We start from the raw sequence: 19157 nt of genomic DNA on the forward strand, positions 1-19157 counted from the left end.
TGGCTTTACATTGCAATCGATTGATATTGTTGAAGCTAATTACAAAGGTGGATATTACAAAGTGCCTCTATGAAGGCAGTGCCAATATTCTTGTACATATCAAAGAAAACCATAATGGAGCAGTTCTGAATGTAAACTTATTTAACAATTTAACAAACGTTTATTGACTGTCCTCTTTTGTGCCAGGCTGGACTAGTCTGGTAAAGGGTCTTACATATCATTGTATCCTCCTGTCTATAGTAAATGCTGGGGTTGGTATTAATGCCATCTTTTTACTTCTTCATCCTTGGTGTATTTCCTATTAGCATATCCTCAATTAACACATATTAAACACATACTAACACATCCTTAATATTTGTAATTGAAGAAAAACCAACCAGATACATTACAGATTGTAACTGCAGAGCAAAACAATGATTTATTTCACCTTTGTTCCCGAGTCCTGGGTAAATCATGAATATCCAAATGTGTTAGGTGCTATTTCTTTAGGTGCTATTTAGGTGCTATTACTTTTCTTTTGAAAAGTAATTTTACTGTTTCCCCTTTACACTCTAGTCAGATACTGACATTAAGCTGTCAGCAGAAAGCATAATGACTTAAACTTCTTGGATGCTTTCCTTGGGACTTTATTTATTTTGTATTCTGCACACTTTTATTGTCATTTAAAAGGGAGTTGTGACTAGTTGAAACCATGAGTATCAAGATAGCTATGTGCACACTTCGGATGGGTATGCGGTTCAGTGATCTCTCTTTTACTGCAGTTACTAAATAGAATTTCATTGAAAAGGCATTGAACTTTATCTTCTAAGTAATGAAGCCTTCTAAAATTTAGTCAAGATGGCTCTAGAGCTCAACATCAAAGACACAGAAGTTTTGCACTGCTGTTTGTTTTTAAAGTCAATGGAGTGTTCAAAACCACTTGGGTCCTAGTAATTAAGGTATTCTATGAGCAAATGTAGCTTATATAAACCTCATTTTACAGAGAACACTAAACTGCAACTGCCAAATGATTAACATTTATATTTTCCCCAATTCAAAAGAGAGGACCATAAAATGAAAAAGTCCTAGCTAATAATTGAAATATATGTACTTAGGCAAAAAAAGTTTTTTCCTCACTATTATTTCTTAGTTTACTATTACTCTCATATGAAATTTAAGAAGCAGCCATTTCTTGACTGGCATTAAATAAATATTCCCTTTATGTTTATTTTAAAGCTCTCGGGCTAGGCATAATGGCTTATACTTGTAATCCCAGAACTTTGGGAGGCTGAGGCAGGAGGATTGCTTAAGGCTGGGAGTTCAAGACCAACATGGGCAACATAGCAAGACCCTATCTCCACACGCACAAAAAAAGAAATTAGCTGGGCAAAGTGGCACATGCCTGTAGTCCCAGCTACTGGGGAGACTGAGTCAGGAAGATCACCTGAGCCCAGGAATTCAAGGTTATAGTGAACCATGATCACACTTACTGCACCTCAGCCTGGATAACAGAGCAAGGCCCTATCTCTACAAAGGAAAGCTGTTTAATATTTAAATAAAAATTATACTTTACATATTTCTCAGAATTTACTGAGAAAAGCTGTTATCATTCATCAGGCTTAGATGAAAATATAAAATTTATCAGATATTATAATAAAAGATCATCCATTTGCATTTGACTTAAAATGAAGTGAAATAATCCCAAAAGTCCAAAACAAACACCAAACACTATCTAGACCATATGCAGAAGAATGAAACTGGACCCCGTCTTTCAGTATATACATAAATCAAAATGGATTAATAACTTAAATAAGACCTAAAATTATGAAACTACTAGAAGAAAACATTAGGGAAATGCTCCAGGGACACTGGTTTGAGCAAAGATTTCTTGAGTAAGGACTCAAAAGCAGACAACCAAAGCAAAAATGGGCAAATGGGATCACATCAAATTTAAAAACATCTGCGCAGCAAAGGAAACATCAGCCAAATGAAGAGAAACCTACAAAATAGGAAAAAATATATGTTAAACTATTCAAGTGACAAGGGATTAACAAGTGGGACATATAAATAACCCAAACAACTCAATAGCAATATAAACAAACAATCTGATTTAAAATTTCTAAATAGACATTTCTCAAAAGAAGCCAATTAGTCAACAGGTATATGAAAAAAATGTTCAACATCACTAATCATTTGGGAAACGCAAATAGAAACCACAATGAGATATTATGTCACCCCAGTTAGAATGGCTACTATTAAGAAGACAGGAAATAATAAATGCTGGCGAGGATGCACAGGAAAGAGAATGTTTGCACACTGTTGATAGAAATAAAAATTATTTCCATCTAAAATACAGTATGGAGGTTCCTCAAAATTTGAAAACAGAACTACCACATGATCCAGGAATCCCATCTCTGGGTATATATACAAAAGAAAGGAAATCAGTATATCAAAAAGATACATAACTGCCATGTTTATTGCAGCAGTATTCACAATAACCAAGATATGGTATTAACCTAAGTATTCATCAATAGATGAATGAAAAAAAAATGTGGTACATAGATACACAACGCAATGTTCTTCCTCCATTAAAAAAAAAATGGAATCCTGTCATTTGCGGCAACATGGATGAAAATGGAGGTCATTATGTTAAATGAAATAAGCCAGGCACAGGAAGACAAACGTCAAATGTCTTGCAACATGTGGGAGCTGAAAATATTGATCTCATGGACACAGTGGATAGAATGGTGGGAACCAGAGGCTAGGAAAAGTCATAGGTTGGTTAATGGGCACAAAAATACAGTTAGATAAAAGGTAAGACCTAGTGTTTGATAGCGCAATAAGGTGACTATAGTAAAGTTAATAATTTATTGTATATTTCAAAAGAACTAGAAGAGGAGAGTTGAATGTTCTCAACACAAATAAATGAAAACTGTTTGAGGTGATGAATGTCCCAATCACCAAGATTTGATCATTATACATTGCATTATAGTATCAAAATATTACATGTATTCCATAAATATGGACAACTATTATGTATCCATAAACATAAAAAATTTAAAAATTAAAAATAGCATAATTGCCATAACATTCCAACAACCTAAAATCTTTTAGGAGACCAAAGACAAACATGCAAGCATGAAAACAATACATTCAAACAGTGCCAGGATTACATATACAACTACAAAGTGATCACATCATAGTCTGTATAAATGCAGTCCCTTGGATTTGTGCTGAGCACAGCCCTCGCGGCCCTATGTGGTGGGCCTAGGTTACAAATTATTCTCCATGAGCTCAGACACAGTAGAAAACTTCTAGGTTGAGGATGATAGGTGATTCAGTCTGGAAGGAGTAAGATTTGAACATGTTCTTAAATAGGTGAGATTTGTAAATGGGGCATACTGGGGTCTATAAATTATTAAGAACATAAGACATGTTTCTCCCACTTTCTGCTGTATTTCTAGGAAGAACAGTGGGAGAGGATGTAAAGACCTCACTTTGAAGGGAACAATTCTCACTGTCTCCAAAAGAAAAGACATTTTTATGTTTTCACAGGTGGCAATGTGGAGAGTCATTCCATTAAATCATACTTGTGTATTCATATATTTATACAGATAGTTAAATTGTATGCAAAAACGCAAATTAGCTTTTCTATGCCGTGGTGCCTTGAGTTTCAGAACAACTGTTGTCCTATTAAGACTGTTCAGCAGGCCAGGCGCGGTGGCTCAAACCTGTAATCCCAGCACTTTGGGAGGCCGAGACGGGCGGATCATGAGGTCAGGAGATCGAGACCATCCTGGCTAACACGGTGAAACCCCGTCTCTGACCAAAAAATACAAAAAACTAGCCGGGCGAGGTGGTGGGCGCCTGTAGTCCCAGCTACTCGGGAGGCTGAGGCGGGAGAATGGCGTGAACCCGGGAGGCGGAGCTTGCAGTGAGCTGAGATCCGGCCACTGCACTCCAGCCTGGGGGACAGAGCGAGACTCCGTCTCAACAAAGAAAAAAAAAAAAAAAAAAGACTGTTCAGCAAAAACATATTCATTCATTTTAAGGACATGTTTGTTCCTCGCTCTCTCCTTTCTTCCTTCCTTCCTTCGTTCCTTCCTTCCTTCCTTCCTTCCTCCCTCCCTCCCTCCTTCGCTCCCTCCCTCCCTTTCGAAAACATTGTCTAGAGATCTGGAAAGCAGAAGAAAATGGAGGAGCTACAGAAGACAGTATTGTTAAATGTGCCCTTAATTATGAGATAAATAAGCTAACTGCATGATGGGTTTGTAAACGATGAGTATATTCATTGGAAATGTTTATATGAAGATACAGCCAACCTAAAATCCCTTAAAATTCTGTAAGGCATAGATTAATCTTTTACATGTTTAGTAATCTTGCAATTTAATATATGAATCGTAAGGTTGGGGTAAATATTTTTTACCTCTCTTTTGTGACCCTCAAAATATGACTTTCTTTTTTAAGATTTTTCTTCCAAAATCAGAATTTATCTTATGAATGCATTGACCTTTAGGTGCTGAAAATGAAATAATGCATGCTTGCACAGATGTTTGCAAAGAGTAAGCCAAAATGTTACATAATATATCAATATGGCTATCTACATGAACTCACTGTATCAGACTGTGAGTTTAGCTACTGAGGTAAAACTGTGGTAAAACAAATATCTCGTGCCTATCTTTAAGATAGTAATAATCATTTAAGATTCAGATTGGAAGGTGGGGGAGGGGGTCTCATAATTCAAATCATCACAGAACGACACCTTTCCCCCCTTTATCTGTTTTCTTGATGATATGCAGAAATTGACAGCCCATCTATCAAAATTTAGCCTTTCTCAATCTGAGTTACATAAGAGAATTAAGACTTACAAAAAATGACTTGCGTCATTATTTTCCTCAATTCACAAGCATTGAACAGTTGCTACCATTTTCCATATAGGAAGGAAGTTAACTCATTACATACATTGGAAGACTCAAGGAATTAAGAGTTTCTTCCTGATGGAACCCCAATTCAGAAGGGCTGCCAACAAATAGGTTCCTTTTCAAAGGTCTGTCCCAGGAGGCTTTTGGTATCTGTCAATCAATTCTACCATTCAATGGTTGGAGCATCATAGACTAAGCACTGTTTTAGATCTTGTAAAATATTATTTTACTCAACAATGAGGTTGGTGTTCTTCTATCCAATTCATAATTAAGAAAAGTGAGACCTGAAGGTATTTGAAACTTTCTATAGGTTACACAATTCATAATTGACAAGTTATTAATTAAATCCCTCAATTGATTCTAAAAGAGTAAACTCTTTCCATTTTTCTACACTACTTCCACTATAATTATGCCCCAATGGATAGCTTATCATGTTTGTAAACTGAGGCTAGGTTTTGATACTCCCTCTTACATTTTCTAATTAGACTTTTAATTTTAAGATAACTGTTACACATGCAGTTGTGAAAAACAGCACAGAACAACCCTGCATGGTCTTTATCCAATTTTCCCCATAGTAACTTCTTGTAAAATTACCGTCTCATTTCATAACCAAAATACTGACATTACTACAGTCAAGATACAGAACATTTCAACCATCAAAAGGATTTCCCATACTGTGCTTTTATAACCACTTCTACCTCACACACAAACCCCATTCCCTCTCCCCTGTTCACAACCTCTGGATACCACCAACCTGTTCTTAATTTCTACGATTTATTATTATAAGAATGTTAATGGAATGACATTGCACAGTAGGTAACATTTGATGATTGGTGTTTTTACAGACACCCACCGTAATTTTCTGAGATTTATTATTAGTTTGGTCCTTTGTTACTACTGTGTAGTATTGCATAATTTGGTGAACTACAGCTTGTTTAATCATTCACCTAACAATGGACATCTGGTTTATCTTCAGTTTATTACTATTTCAAATGAAGCAGCCACAAACATTCATGAATAGGTTTGTATGTGAGAAGTTTTCATTCCTCTGCCATGAATGTCCAGGAGTGCAATTGCGAGGTCTCATTTTTGCATATGTAGGTTGCTAAGAAATTGCCAAATTGTTTTCCTGAGTGTCTGAACCATTTTATATTCCCACCAGTAATGTACGAGTGATCCAGCTATCCATCTTCTCTGGATTCTTGTCAGCATTTAGGGTTGTCACTTTTTCTTAGCCTTTCCAACAGGTGTGTAATGATATCTCTTGGTAGTTTTAATTTGCATCTTCCTAATGATTAATGATGTCAGACACCTGTTTATGTGCTTATTTGTATATATGTCAATTTTGGTGAAATGTATGTTCGTGTCCTTTGTCTGTCTTCTGGTTAAATTATGTTTTTAAAAAATTTTACTGTACAGTTTTTAGAGTGTTTTATACTAGTTTTTTGTTGTTGTTTTTTTTTTTTTTTAATCACAGATGTATAGTCCTTAAGTATTTTCTGCCGGTTAATAGCTTGTCTTTTCATCCTCTTAATAGGGTCTTTCATAGAGCAATAGTTTTTAATTTCAATAGGATGAATTTGTCAATCTTTCCTTTTATGGAACATAATTTTGTTTTCAAGTCTAAGAATTCTGCCTAGTCCTAGATTTTCTTCTAATGGTTTTCCAAAATTTTTAGAGCTTTACGTTTTACATTTAAGTCTGTGATCTGTTTTGAGTTACAAGGTGTGAAGTTGATGTGAAGCTTCACTTAGTTTGCTCATGGATGTTCAATTACTCCAGTAACATTTGCTGAAAAGGCGTTCCTCTTTATCAAATTAGTTTCCCACCTTTGCCTAAAATATGTTATATGTATTTGTGTGGGTCCCTATTTAAAACAAACTTTTTTCTTAATTATATGATCTGGATGTATCCTTATATCAAAGCTCCTACAAATCCCCAAGTGTGAACAGGATAATTCACTAATGATGCTCTAATGTCTAAGCTAGGAGTAAACAAAAGAGAAATTAATTCTATCTACTTATTGCTAAAGACAACTATTTAATATTCACTAATCTAAAACACGGATGATTTTAAAATATTTTAAAACTTAACTGAATCACTTCCAATAATGCTGTTTTATCAGTTATATGTATTAGTTGCAAGCAACAGAAGCTGACACTTGCTGATTTAGACAGAAAGGCATTTATTAAAGTTTTTATTATTTCAAAATAGGAATAGAGGACTGGAGAACCAGGTTCAAGACTAAGCAACCATAAATATTCTCTAAAGTTACTAAAGTGGCTTAATGAGTGTATTCACTTGAGACAACAGATGCAGTAATTTGCATTGTTTCTGCTCTTGTGTCATTACATTGATCCAATAGAAATGACTACTCTGTCGTCCTGTGAAGATTCCTCCACTGAATTGCCTCTTTTGTCACTAACTCAAAGTCGGCCCTAGGTTCCCATAATTTCTAAAAACCAGCTCATGATCTTGTGCTCTAGCTGCAAGGGAGATATGCATTTTGGGCATTTCATCTTTTATGATGCAAGACCTTATTTACTACCTTCACCATTCATAATGTGGGAGTACTCTCCAAATATGGGAAAGAGACTCAAATTCCGGCTGAAATAAAGAAATGACAAATGGCTGATATAGACATTCATAGTGTTTATTTTTATTTTTATTTTTATTTTACTTATGGAGGCATACTTTAACTTATTTATCATAGCTCTCTAGGGTTCAGGGGAAATATATGGTGATAAACAACTTGCATTAAAAATTATTCTGGTAAAATGTACTTCATTTATTCTAGAATCACTTGAGATAAAAACCAAGCCTGAAACAAATAATTCTCTTGCCCGGAAATCAATTCACGTAGAATCTCTGGGAGTGGATCTTGCCATTGCTGTTACCAAAACAAATAAAAGAGAAAAAAATAACCCTCAAAAGTAAAATAATTATTTTTCTTCACCATCGTTATGACAAGCCATAGTGCTACAATGGAGGCAGACAACTTGTTTTGAGAATATTCCAAGTCAAAATCATCACAGGTAGAGGGTCTCACAATGACGGAAAAGCCATAGCCAGCTCTCCCGTCTCTCAGCGGAGTTCTGGAGGATCACATGACCTCTACCTCCACAGAAAGCAATTAACCAGTGAGAAAGTTCCATTTCTGTAACTCAAGAAAGCCCGCATGCTCATGATCACAAATGCTGCACATACACAAAAAGTATAGATATTTGAAGGCATCAAAAACTACCAAAGATAAAATTGATAATTTATTCTTATAATAATTTTTAAATGAACCAAATGAGAATTCCAGACATGAAAATAAAAACATCAAAATGGATAGCAATGAATAGTTTTAACAGTAGATTATTTGCAGCTGAATAGAAAATTAGCAAACTGAAAGAAATGCAAGAACAATTATTTATCTTGAAGATTTGAGAGGGAAACAGATGAAAGAGTAAAAGCATAAAGACACTTTGAGATATGGTAGTAACTACTTGCCATATCTCTGCTTTCTTACATATGAGTAAGGACAAAGAGAAAGAATAGACAGAATTGATACTTGAAGAGGTAATGGTGGAGAATGTTTCAAAACTGATGAATGATATCAAGCCATAGAATCAAGAAGCCCTATAAACCTCAAGAAAGATGAACGGAATGAAAACTATATTTCTACATGTCATAACAAAACTCCTGAAAACCAAAGATAAAGAACATATTAAAAGCAGACAGAAGAAAAGAGACTAATCATTTTCAAAAGGCAAAAATAAGACTGCCAGATGGATTCTCAATGCAAACAATGGTGGGTGAAAGATTCCTTTTTCCCAAGAGCTAGAAAAACAAAATACTTCTGTGGCAATGGTTCTCCAACCTGGCTAGCCTGTAGAATCACCCAGTACCTTTCCTAGATACTGAAACTCACTTCTGGTTGGCTCCTTGCCAACAGTCCTATTTTACTACAATCTATTCTATGCCCCAGCCTCAGGGGTTTTGTTAATTTGACAATGAACATTTAACCCCTCTTGTAAAACCCATCAGCAATTTCCCAGCTTCTTAGAACTCTACAAGCACTCTTATTCTGGATCTTTTCTCATTACTCCACACTCATCTCATCTAGACACATATTGTTACCTGGATATGTTGTGTCTTATGCACAGAACTTTTAACAAACCCTTCTTAATTCACGACTTGTCAGCTTTCTGGTCACCTTCTCTAAAAATCACAAGGGTACCTACTATCTGCTTGGACTCGAGAGGTATGGGCTATATACTGCTTCAATTTTTTCTCTCCCCATCCATTCAGCTATGCCCTATCTCTTCAAGTAGGAAACAAGGACGAAAGAAAAGAACATAAAACATAAACCTCATAGATACCAGGAGCAAGGTGTTGCAAGGTAGCAGCTGTCTTTCACAGCCATGAGCCCACGTTTATGAAGAATACAAAACTGACTCTGAGCTACTGGTTTTTTAAAATATAGTCTCATTCACTGAATCTCCCATTGGGAAAATCATGATTGCATTGTTCAGAACTCAGTGAGTCTTAAATTAAGTACAATTTAAATAGCCGTGGTATCTTAATTACTTAGATGAGAATACACAAATTAGACAATTGAAATCTTTTAAGAGCATCCACATTGCTGGTAGAAGCATCAGTCATGTATCAAGACAGCCTGGAAAGCATGATCCAGAAGTCCTCAGAAAGGATTAACTCAAATTCATTGCATTGTTTATGAAGTGAATTTCTGTATGTCAAAGAAATTTTTTGTTGTATTCCTTCTGTGTTCACATTATAAAGCATTATAGACTGTCAGGAAATGAGGGTTACATAAAAGATTTAATAGATAATTAACTTTGTATTTCAGAGGTCTTTGCACGAACAACAGTGTAGTTAGCAGTTTAGAGGAGTCTAACGTGTTACATATTTTCTCTATTTCCTAAAAAAATTATCATTTTATGGCAACAATTATCAACTCTGGTGTCACATTAAAAACACTTGAGGGAACTTTAAGGCAAACCCACACTCAACTCCAGGCCGGCCAATTCAGTGAGGAGAGCCCAGGCCGAAGGATGAAGCTCTGCAGGTCACTCCTATATGCAGTTGTCATTGAGAGTGATTTTTTTTTTAATAAAGGGATAGGTAATATAGATAATATAGATATAGATAAAGGGATAGGTAATATAGATAATTATCCGCTCAGGAAAGATAGCAATTCCATATGTATGGGTAGTAACATGCCATTTGGAAATACATACATATTCTACTGAATATATACATATTCAATATATAACACATTATATATGTATATATGTGTGTACATATATACATACAGACATAAACATGCTAAAGGGTAGTGAGTAATCAGAAAAAAGCAATTCCATATTTACAATGGAAAAATCATTAGGAAAAAAGTACTACACATGTTTCTACATGTGTATTAGTCTATTCTCATGCTACTGTAAGAACATACCAGAGACTGGGTAATTTATAAAGGACAGAGGTTTAATTGACTCACAGTTCTGCACGGCTGGGGAGGCCTCAGGGAACCTACAATCATGGTGGAAGGCACCTCTTCACAGGGCGGCAGGAAAGAGAATGAGTACCCAGTGAAGGGGGAAGCCCCTTATAAAACCATCAGATCTTGTGAGGACTCACTATCTCAAGAACAGCATGGGAGAAACCACTCCCATGATTCAATGACCTCCCACCAGGTCCCTCCCATGGCACGTGGGGATTATGGGAGCTACAATTCAAGACGAGATTTTGGCGGGGACACAGCCAAAGCATATCAACATGTAATACATTTTATATATAAATGTACACATTTGAATAAGAGATTGGCATACAGGCAGCTTAAAAAATTAATAGTTGTTAAATAAAGGAACATAATTTAAATACATCTATTTTGATTTAAGCCCCTTTAAACCAACAAGCAACAAAAATAAAGAAACAAAATAATCCAGCCTCTTGAGTTGAGATCATGCTGTGGTGGAGTACTGTCAATGCTTGGGCATTTAGCTAACGCTGTCATACTATATGGTGCATGACTATGTCACCATATACTACCTTTTGATTTGTCGGATCCCCATTAATCTGCATAGTTTTTATATTTAGGTTTTCTTTAAATGAACTCACCTTTCAGTAAGCTGATTTAAACATAATCTTTTATAAAGCTATGTTAAATAAAATATAATCTTCCATAAATAAAGGTAATGCTAAAATAAATATATTTAACTATTTAAATAACTTTTAAAGTCCTACCCAGACACTGTCAGCTAAATTTTGAAAGGTGCTCTATTTTTTTTTCTAAAAGGAGAGGTTAGTGAATTTGTGTTTGGTATCAATGAAAATGAAATTGTATCAATTCAGTGTGGCCTGGACAAGTATCTACTTAGTACTTCCTTATTGTGACATAAATTATTTCACTAAATAGCATTTTTATCTGCAATCTTAATAACTTAGCATTGAGTAAAGTGAATGATCATATCAGCTTTACACCAAGATACCAAAGAAAGCACGTTGACTTTGAAGGGTACACATGACTGTGTTGAACTTGTCTATATATACTCCAAAGTGGTAGCTGTTGTATAGTAGCTATTATACTGAACTTGAAGCTATAAACCTAGGTTTGTATATACAAACACACAAACCCAAGCTGTATCTCAGTAACTCCAGCTGATTTTCCTTTTGCATTCTAGTTTATGTACAGAATGGGGGTTAAAAATAGAATATACATTTAAAATCCTACCATAAGAATTATATAATATGTGTGATAAGTCTTTACAAGCTGTAAAATGCACAATACATACAAAATGTAGTGAGATTATGTTACCATTATGAAGTCTCAAACTAAGCATTAATATGTCTTTGCTCCCAGTAATTTTACTGTTAAGCCAAAAATAAAAATTAAACAAGAATTGTTGCAAATAATTCAGGAAAATGGCAGACAAAATATTTTGCCTATGTTGAAAGGTTACAACCATCACTAATCATTGCAAATACCATGCAAACAGTAGTTTTATTAATTTCTGCTCTTGCTTATAGCAAAATATCATTTCTTATTCTATCCAGTTTGACTGACAGGTGCAATATTCTCATTTTCTCATTGAGTAATAGTGTAACAATATAAAAATGAATTACTTAGAGGATAATACTGCTCTGTATCTTAAAATAAATCTAATGAGGATTTATGTAGAAAGTTAATGAAAATGTTCCCTATCTAGAATTTGTGGGCTCTGTGGACAAAGTTACAAGACCTTGAAGAAAAACAGAAAATACTGTGACTAAAGTGAGGCACAAGCAATAAAACTGAGGCTAAAGAAATTATAGTATGGTCCCTTTTAATTATTTGATCTTATTTGATAGAAATTATGTCTTCCTCAAAACCAGCACTGCACTTAAAAATGTGTGAAATCTAGAGATTATCTGTAAATGGTGGGACTACAGATAACTGTAATTTTGTTTGTATTGCATGTCTTTTATCTTCTACAGTTTCTAAAATTGATATAAATAGAAACAGTCCAAAGATACAAATACTGAATTGTCCTACTCAACAGTATCTACATGGTTTATGATCCAAACAGGGCAATGCTAACTAATAAAAATACTTCAAAAAGATGACATTTATGTCAAATATATATGCTTCATAGTAAACTATTTTTTTTTCTAGATGGAGTTTCGTTCTTGTTGCCCAGACTGGAGTGCAGTGGCGTAATCTCAGGTCACTGAAACCTCCACCTCTTGGGTTCAAGCAATTCTCCTGCCTCAGCCTCCTGAGTAGCTGGAATTACAGGCGCCGGCCTCTGTGCCCCGCTAATTTTTGTATTTTTAGTAGAGACGAGGTTTCACAATGTTGGCCAGGCTGCTCTCGAACTCCTGACCTCAGGTGACCTGCCAGCCTTGGCCTCCCAAAGTGTTGGGATTACAGGCATGAGCCACTGCACCTGGCCTAAACTAATTTTGTATTCCGTATTCTATTGTATAGTGATCCAAAATATTCACCATTATTGTGCATGTTTGAAAGACATTTAAGGAAACTGGGAATGTAGATCGTACAAAGATACTTGACCACTGTAGCACTTCCCTGCTCACTGTTAATTTCAGTCATTTGAAAGATCTCTTTAAGTATTATTAACTTTGTTTTCTAAGAAAAGGAATGTCACTTTTAAAGTTCACCTTGCCAGCAGTCATCTGTAAATCTATCAAGATAAAAACTGAGACGTGAATCTTGATAACTCTCTCTTATTACCAGCCTCTCCCAAGGCCTTATATGGGCATAATAATTTAATAGCAAAATCCAGCCATAATGTCCGTATTTGGTTTTTACTGTAAAAATTACCTTAATTTTCACTGTCTTTGGCTTAATTTTAAAAATTCAAAGAACATCAGACATGTTCATATGCAGATAGAGGCATGTTTTTAAAAGGAAAAAAAATTGCCAATAGAGATAGTAGTTTCTAAGCATACATCAGATGTCATACACACAAACTGGCAGCTGAAGATAACGTAAAATATAGGAATTGGGTAGAAGATACTTAAGATCTTTTCTTACTGGAAAATTCTAAGAACTAGCATTATTTGCAGGAATATATAGATAGATACAGAAATAAGTGGCAAATGTACACAGAGTGTAAGGAATATGCATAATTGTCACATGAATAAAAATCTAGAATCAAATAGAGAGTTCAAATAATTGAAATTGTCACATGCTAAATTAGTATTTAATGAGAAATGATAACTATACAAATGATAAATAAACACAGATATCACAGATCCATTTCAGAAAACAATGTCCAGGATTCACAATATTCTAGACAAGTAAAGATTCAAACATATTCATTATAATTTCTGCACTGTAAATCCATAGATTGGGAATTCATATATGAAGTAATGATTCTGAAAGTTCTTCAGAACTTTGAAATGGTCAGAATGACTAAGTTATTTATATGTTTTATCTTAAATATATTTATGCATCTAATTCTTGGCAAAGTGGTAATGCATGCCATATGAGATATAATCTCTCTTTAAAAACTAGTTTTTACAGACTTGGAGACCAAATAAATTGTAAAGTGGTCTAAAGGACAAAATATACAAATGTACATATGCACATTTCTATTTATTTTATTGTATTAGTTATTTTGAGACAGAGTTTCGCTTTGCCACCCAGGCTGGAGCGCAGAGACACGATCTCGGCTCACAGCAACTTCCACCTCCCAGGTTCAAGCAATTCTCGTGCCTCAGCCTCCTGAGTAGCTGGGACTACAGGTACACATCACCAGACCCCACTGACTTTTTGTAATTTTTAGTAGAGACAGGGTTTCACCATGTTGCCTCAGCCTCCCAAAATGCTAGGATTACAGGCTTGAGCCACCGTGTCCAGCCATTTGTATTTATTTTAATGAGTGAGCTTCTATAAAAGGGTAAATTTTCATCAATCTCTCTCATGAACAAATATTCTGAGGAAAGCTGTTGTGAGAGGAAAGGAAAACTCACAGTGTTTACAGAAAGGAGATCAATTATCCTTAAGCCAGGAATGGAGTTGTCCTGAGGTTTTAATCAAGAAGGGAGAAAGGGCAAGAGGTAGGTGAATCCACAATAAGTTGTTAAAACAAAAGAAAAATATGCAAAAACTGAAATTCTCAATAGGTGCTCAGCTCATAAAGTTAGTGCTCTTCAAAACCCCAAATCTGTTCCTCCACATTTCCCTGCTTCTCCTACAGTGAAGTTGGTGCAAAGTGACAATGCCTGGTCCGATGTACTCTGAGTAGCAATGATGCAGGGGTTATTTCTTATAAATAATTCAGGCTTAACACAGTATGACTCTGTAATACACACACAAACACCAGTGTATACTGCCTCTCAAACTGTGGACACTCCAGGATAATTTGATCACGTGTTGAGTGTGTACCTGAATATACATACACACACACACCACCCTATCCTGAGACACTCCTTCAGAACCCACACATATCAATACCAACCTCTCACCTGAGTTTGAGTAAGAAATATAAAATGTCTGTAGAAGACACTATTTTGCCTGCATACAATGTGTCTGTGAATAGTCATGTTGATGTATTTGAATGAATTTCTTGAAAAAAAATGATGTGAGGTCTGTGTCTAAAATAAGTCAAGGTATAGCAGTCTAAAATTTGTACAGTGATGTTGATGACAATGACTGTGATGATGGTGATGATGGTGGTGATGATGATGATAATGGTATCATTCCACAATGCTGCATCTATTTTTGATAACTTTAGGGTCAATACATAAACTGTTAGATTATTAATGCTTTCAGTGATTGAGTTCTTAGTTTGGCTGCAAACCAAAAACCGACTGGATATTTTGCTATATATGCCTTGCTTACTAAACTTTACTTCTTTGCCCAAACAGTGGGTAAGGGACTGGACTCAAAAGGTTGCTAGCTTCCCCAGTGAGACACAGGGCAAGGGCCCTTTTGACCTCGTAAAACTGGAAGCCCCTCTGAAAGGGCTGACTTGCTACCTAGAGGACAAGAAATGCCTTACAGCCCTCATTCAAAATTGCACTAATCTGTGAGGAGCAAAGTGCACATTAGAACATTTCATCATAACTTATGTTTCATGTCAGTAATTATCTCTGATGCAATTGGCCTCATATCCAGGCCTTTTTTTCCTCCATTAGAATATCACAGACTTCGATTTTTGAAAGAATGAGTCCTGTCCATAATAAATCAAATATCTATGCATGTTTAATTAAAATTATTTATATTTTGAAATTTAGTCTTGGACATAAATCATACGAACTCATCTTATCCTTAGAGTTAAAAAATATGTTACTTGGAAAAGTTCATACTTTCGAGTCCATAAAATTAGGAATAAGTATTATTAACTATGCAAAGGAAATATTAATGTTTGGATAATTTCAATTTTTATGATTTGGGGTATGACTCTTTAAGGCACACAGTATTTGCTTAGAGTTTTACTCTCTTATGGGACTCACTTAACTTAGTAAGGTCACAGAACCAGCCATGTGAAGTTCTGCCATTTAAATTCACTCTTCTGCATATTAGAATATTCTGAATAGAAAAGCATCTGACTTAAAAAAAAGTTCCCAAAATAGTCAAGGTGAATTTAGTATTTTGATTTAATTTAAAACAAAACTGTTTCAATATCTAACTTTGAAGTTTACGTTTCTCAGGTAGAAATGGAGGACAAAAGCAATTAATTTTTATATAAACACACTTTCATTGTTTTCTATGAAGGTTGCACTTTACAAAGGCAAAGCTCTCAACAGTGAACACAGCAAAAGAGGCTTTGTAAGTGTAAATATACGTTTGCACACATCGGTAGGCAGAAATGGTGTTCAAGATGACATTTCAAACGCCGTGAATGCCAGTTACCCAAAAAGCATTCAATGCACTTTCCTTGGACCGTGGGTTACATACTCAGTTTTTATTGTGTGAAATCCTGGCAGGCTTGGATGGGGTGGGGGGGAATCCTATAGACTCCAGGGCCAAGTGCGCAGGAAGGGGATACTCAGGCTACATTCTTCAGTCTCATTTTCACATGCAGGTGACTCTGTGAACGCAGACACACATCTTGTGTGGGACTTAACTCATTCATTAGTTATATATAGTGTGAAGCATCACACACAATCTCGATTTCAAGAAGAACAAAGGCCGAGAAAAATAAACAAGCATCGTGTCGTAAAGCAAAGGGCTTCAAAGGTCAAGCTAAGAATATGACTCCCTTCCACCTCCATCTCTGCACCTCCCTTGGCTGACAGCTGTGTGGTGACAGACTTGAGCATTGCGTCCCGGCTGCGAGGAACAACCAGACTCCTGGAGAACCGCAGCTTTTTCTGTGGGTTCGTCCTTATATCCCTGGGAAAGAATGAGGCGCTTTCTCCTACCCAAGAAAAGCCCTTGAATCCTGGCCGAGGATCTGACTCTGGCGCCTGCTCTCTTTCGCCTTGGTGGGGCTCACGGCAGCGCACGTTGGCTCCAGGCTGGAGGAAGGGGGGCGTTGCTGTCGCACTCGCTCTTGCAGCCTCCCAGTCTACTACAGAACTGCTGAAGTTCCAGAATGGGCCCCTGTTGTCCTTGGGGTACAGTCTGCATCTTTAATGCGAAACCCAGCAGAGGCAGCACCAAGAGTCAAGTCGGCCTTCGCCGTCCGTCCTCCTGTCCCCAACACCTGGCGCCGCCAACTCCCGACAAAGCGACTCCTGGTGCTTGGTGCTCTGCCCTCTTTCAGGGATTCCACTGTACCTTTCTTCTACTCTCTAACACTACTCTTCTTTTGCTTTCTTTTTTACACAGAAATTAGCAAAGTTCTCCCCTCTTTCTCCCCTTCCCCAAGTTGGAGGATTCTTCCAGCCATCGGAACACAGGGAAGGTTCTAGCTCAAGAGAAGGTTCTTCTCTTTTGCCCCGGGATGCAGGAGCCTGGTAGAACTGGAACTTGGAGGACAGTGAGGCAGACACAACCAGAGTCCGGAGCACGGGCACTTTCTTTCCCAGACGAGTTTCCCCTCGCTCTTCCAGACCACCCCACCCGGGTCAGCCTCCCAGGGCACCCCACCTCGCGCGCTCCCTGGGGACCTCCTGCCCGTCCCTCCATCCTCCCCCTCGCGTCCCAAGTCTAGGCCGCTCCCGTCCAGGTGCCCGCCCCTCCTGTCCCGCTGCCTCCCGTTGAGTCCCTCCTACCGCCTCGTCTGGTCACTAGAATAGTTTTGAACCCTTGGGTTCTACACTGTTTCCCTCCCAAGCCAGGCAGCGTATCTCTCAAGAAGTAGAGAAAGGTCTCCATCAACTTTGCCGTTACGGAGCAGTGTCCACCGGCGGGCGCGGGGCACACACCTGCCTGCACGCGGGCGCGGGTCCCCGGGTCGGGGAGCACTCGCGGGGCGCGGGAGCCGCCCTCCGCCACGGCGAAGACGCCCTAAACTCGCTCGCTACAGCCGGCAGGGACGCGCGGCGCTGGGAGGGCATAAAACGGGAATTTCGAATTGAGCTTGGGAAGCGGGGACCAGAAAATGGTGATTCTAAACACACGCGAGCTTCGCCACAGAGCAGTTCCACCCGAAAGGCGCACACTTTTGAGAACAGACCATCGTGGATAGCACCGCACAGAAACCTCCTCCAAGGCACGTTCCTCGTTGGAACTGACAACCCCTTTCGTCTACTGACTTCCCCGCACGGTCGAAGACAGCCCGGTGCACTCGAGGATGGGGACTCAGGCGCTCCCGGAGCCCGCAGGTCCGTCTGCAGAACCCCCCCGGCAGGTGCGGGCCCCCACCTGGCCAAGCAACAGGGCCGGGTCCCTCTCTGCCCAGTACCCGCACGGGTCACCTCTCCCTGCCCCCCAGGCAGCCAGCCGGGCCGAACGAGCGCAGGGGAAGGAGCAAGCCGAGGGAACCACTCACCCCTAGCTTCCTGCTGCGGATTTTCACGTAGCCCTGCTTGACTATGTCGTTAAAGTTGGAGGCCATGGCCAGCGCGATCGGGCTCCTGCGCTCCGCGATCCGCTCTCCAGAGTCGAGAGCCGCCGTCCGCCGCCGGGTCTGCGCGGGTCTCGCATCCAGCCGGCCGCCGCCAGCAGCAGCGCCGCCGCCCGCTCCTCCCCGAGCTCCCGCCGGTGGGGACGCGGGGTCGCCTGCAGGGCCGACGCGGACGGGGAAGGGGGCCCGGCGCCGTGAGCCACACCAGCCCTCCGCGTTCCGGCGCTCACCTTCGCCCCCCGCCGCGAGCCCCGCGCCGCGGCCCGCGCAGCCGCCAGCTGCGGGCGCCCCCACCGCGCCGCCGCCCCCGGCAGCACCCACGGGCTGGCGCCTCGCTCGGCGGCGCACAGCTGGCCGGAGCGCACCACCGCGGCTCCCCGGCGCGGGGGGAGGGGGCGGGCCGGGGGGGCGGGCTGATGCGCCGGCCCCGCTCCCTCCCCCTGGTCCGCGGGATGGCTGGGCTCGGAGACGCTCGCAAGAAGCGCTCCATCCCTCTCCGCGCGGGCGGGAGCGCCTCCGCCGCCGCGCGCCCCGGGCCCGCTCCCCACCCGGCTCCCCACCCGGCTTCCCGGTCCCTCAGCGCTCCCCGGGCGCGAGATTCCTAAGGACACGGCGCCTCATTCCCGGGCTCTAAATCTCCACTCGCAAGCTGTGCACCGGGGAAAGGGCGGTGGGGACACTTCCAACGTGCAAGGCCAGTGGGAGCGAGACACTTGTTTATTTCATCGGCCTTGTTTACAGTACATTTTTATTCCCAAGCACACGCGGTCGTTCCAGGTCTTTGCCC

The 19157-nt window shown here is 39.3% G+C and overlaps 1 protein-coding gene across 1 annotated transcript in view; it reads right to left on the reverse strand.

The window, feature by feature from the left end:
- DOK6 (docking protein 6) overlaps nucleotides 1–18506 on the reverse strand; it is a 435381-nt gene extending 416875 nt beyond the window's left edge. The window contains 1 exon segment of the mRNA NM_001266038.1: nucleotides 18296–18506. Within this exon segment, the coding sequence (NP_001252967.1) occupies nucleotides 18296–18361 (66 nt within the window). The 5' untranslated portion in view covers nucleotides 18362–18506.
- Nucleotides 18507–19157: the final 651 nt, after the last annotated feature.

The sequence above is a fragment of the Macaca mulatta genome, chromosome 18 (assembly GCF_049350105.2).
Source record: "Macaca mulatta isolate MMU2019108-1 chromosome 18, T2T-MMU8v2.0, whole genome shotgun sequence".
NCBI lineage: Eukaryota > Metazoa > Chordata > Mammalia > Primates > Cercopithecidae > Macaca > Macaca mulatta.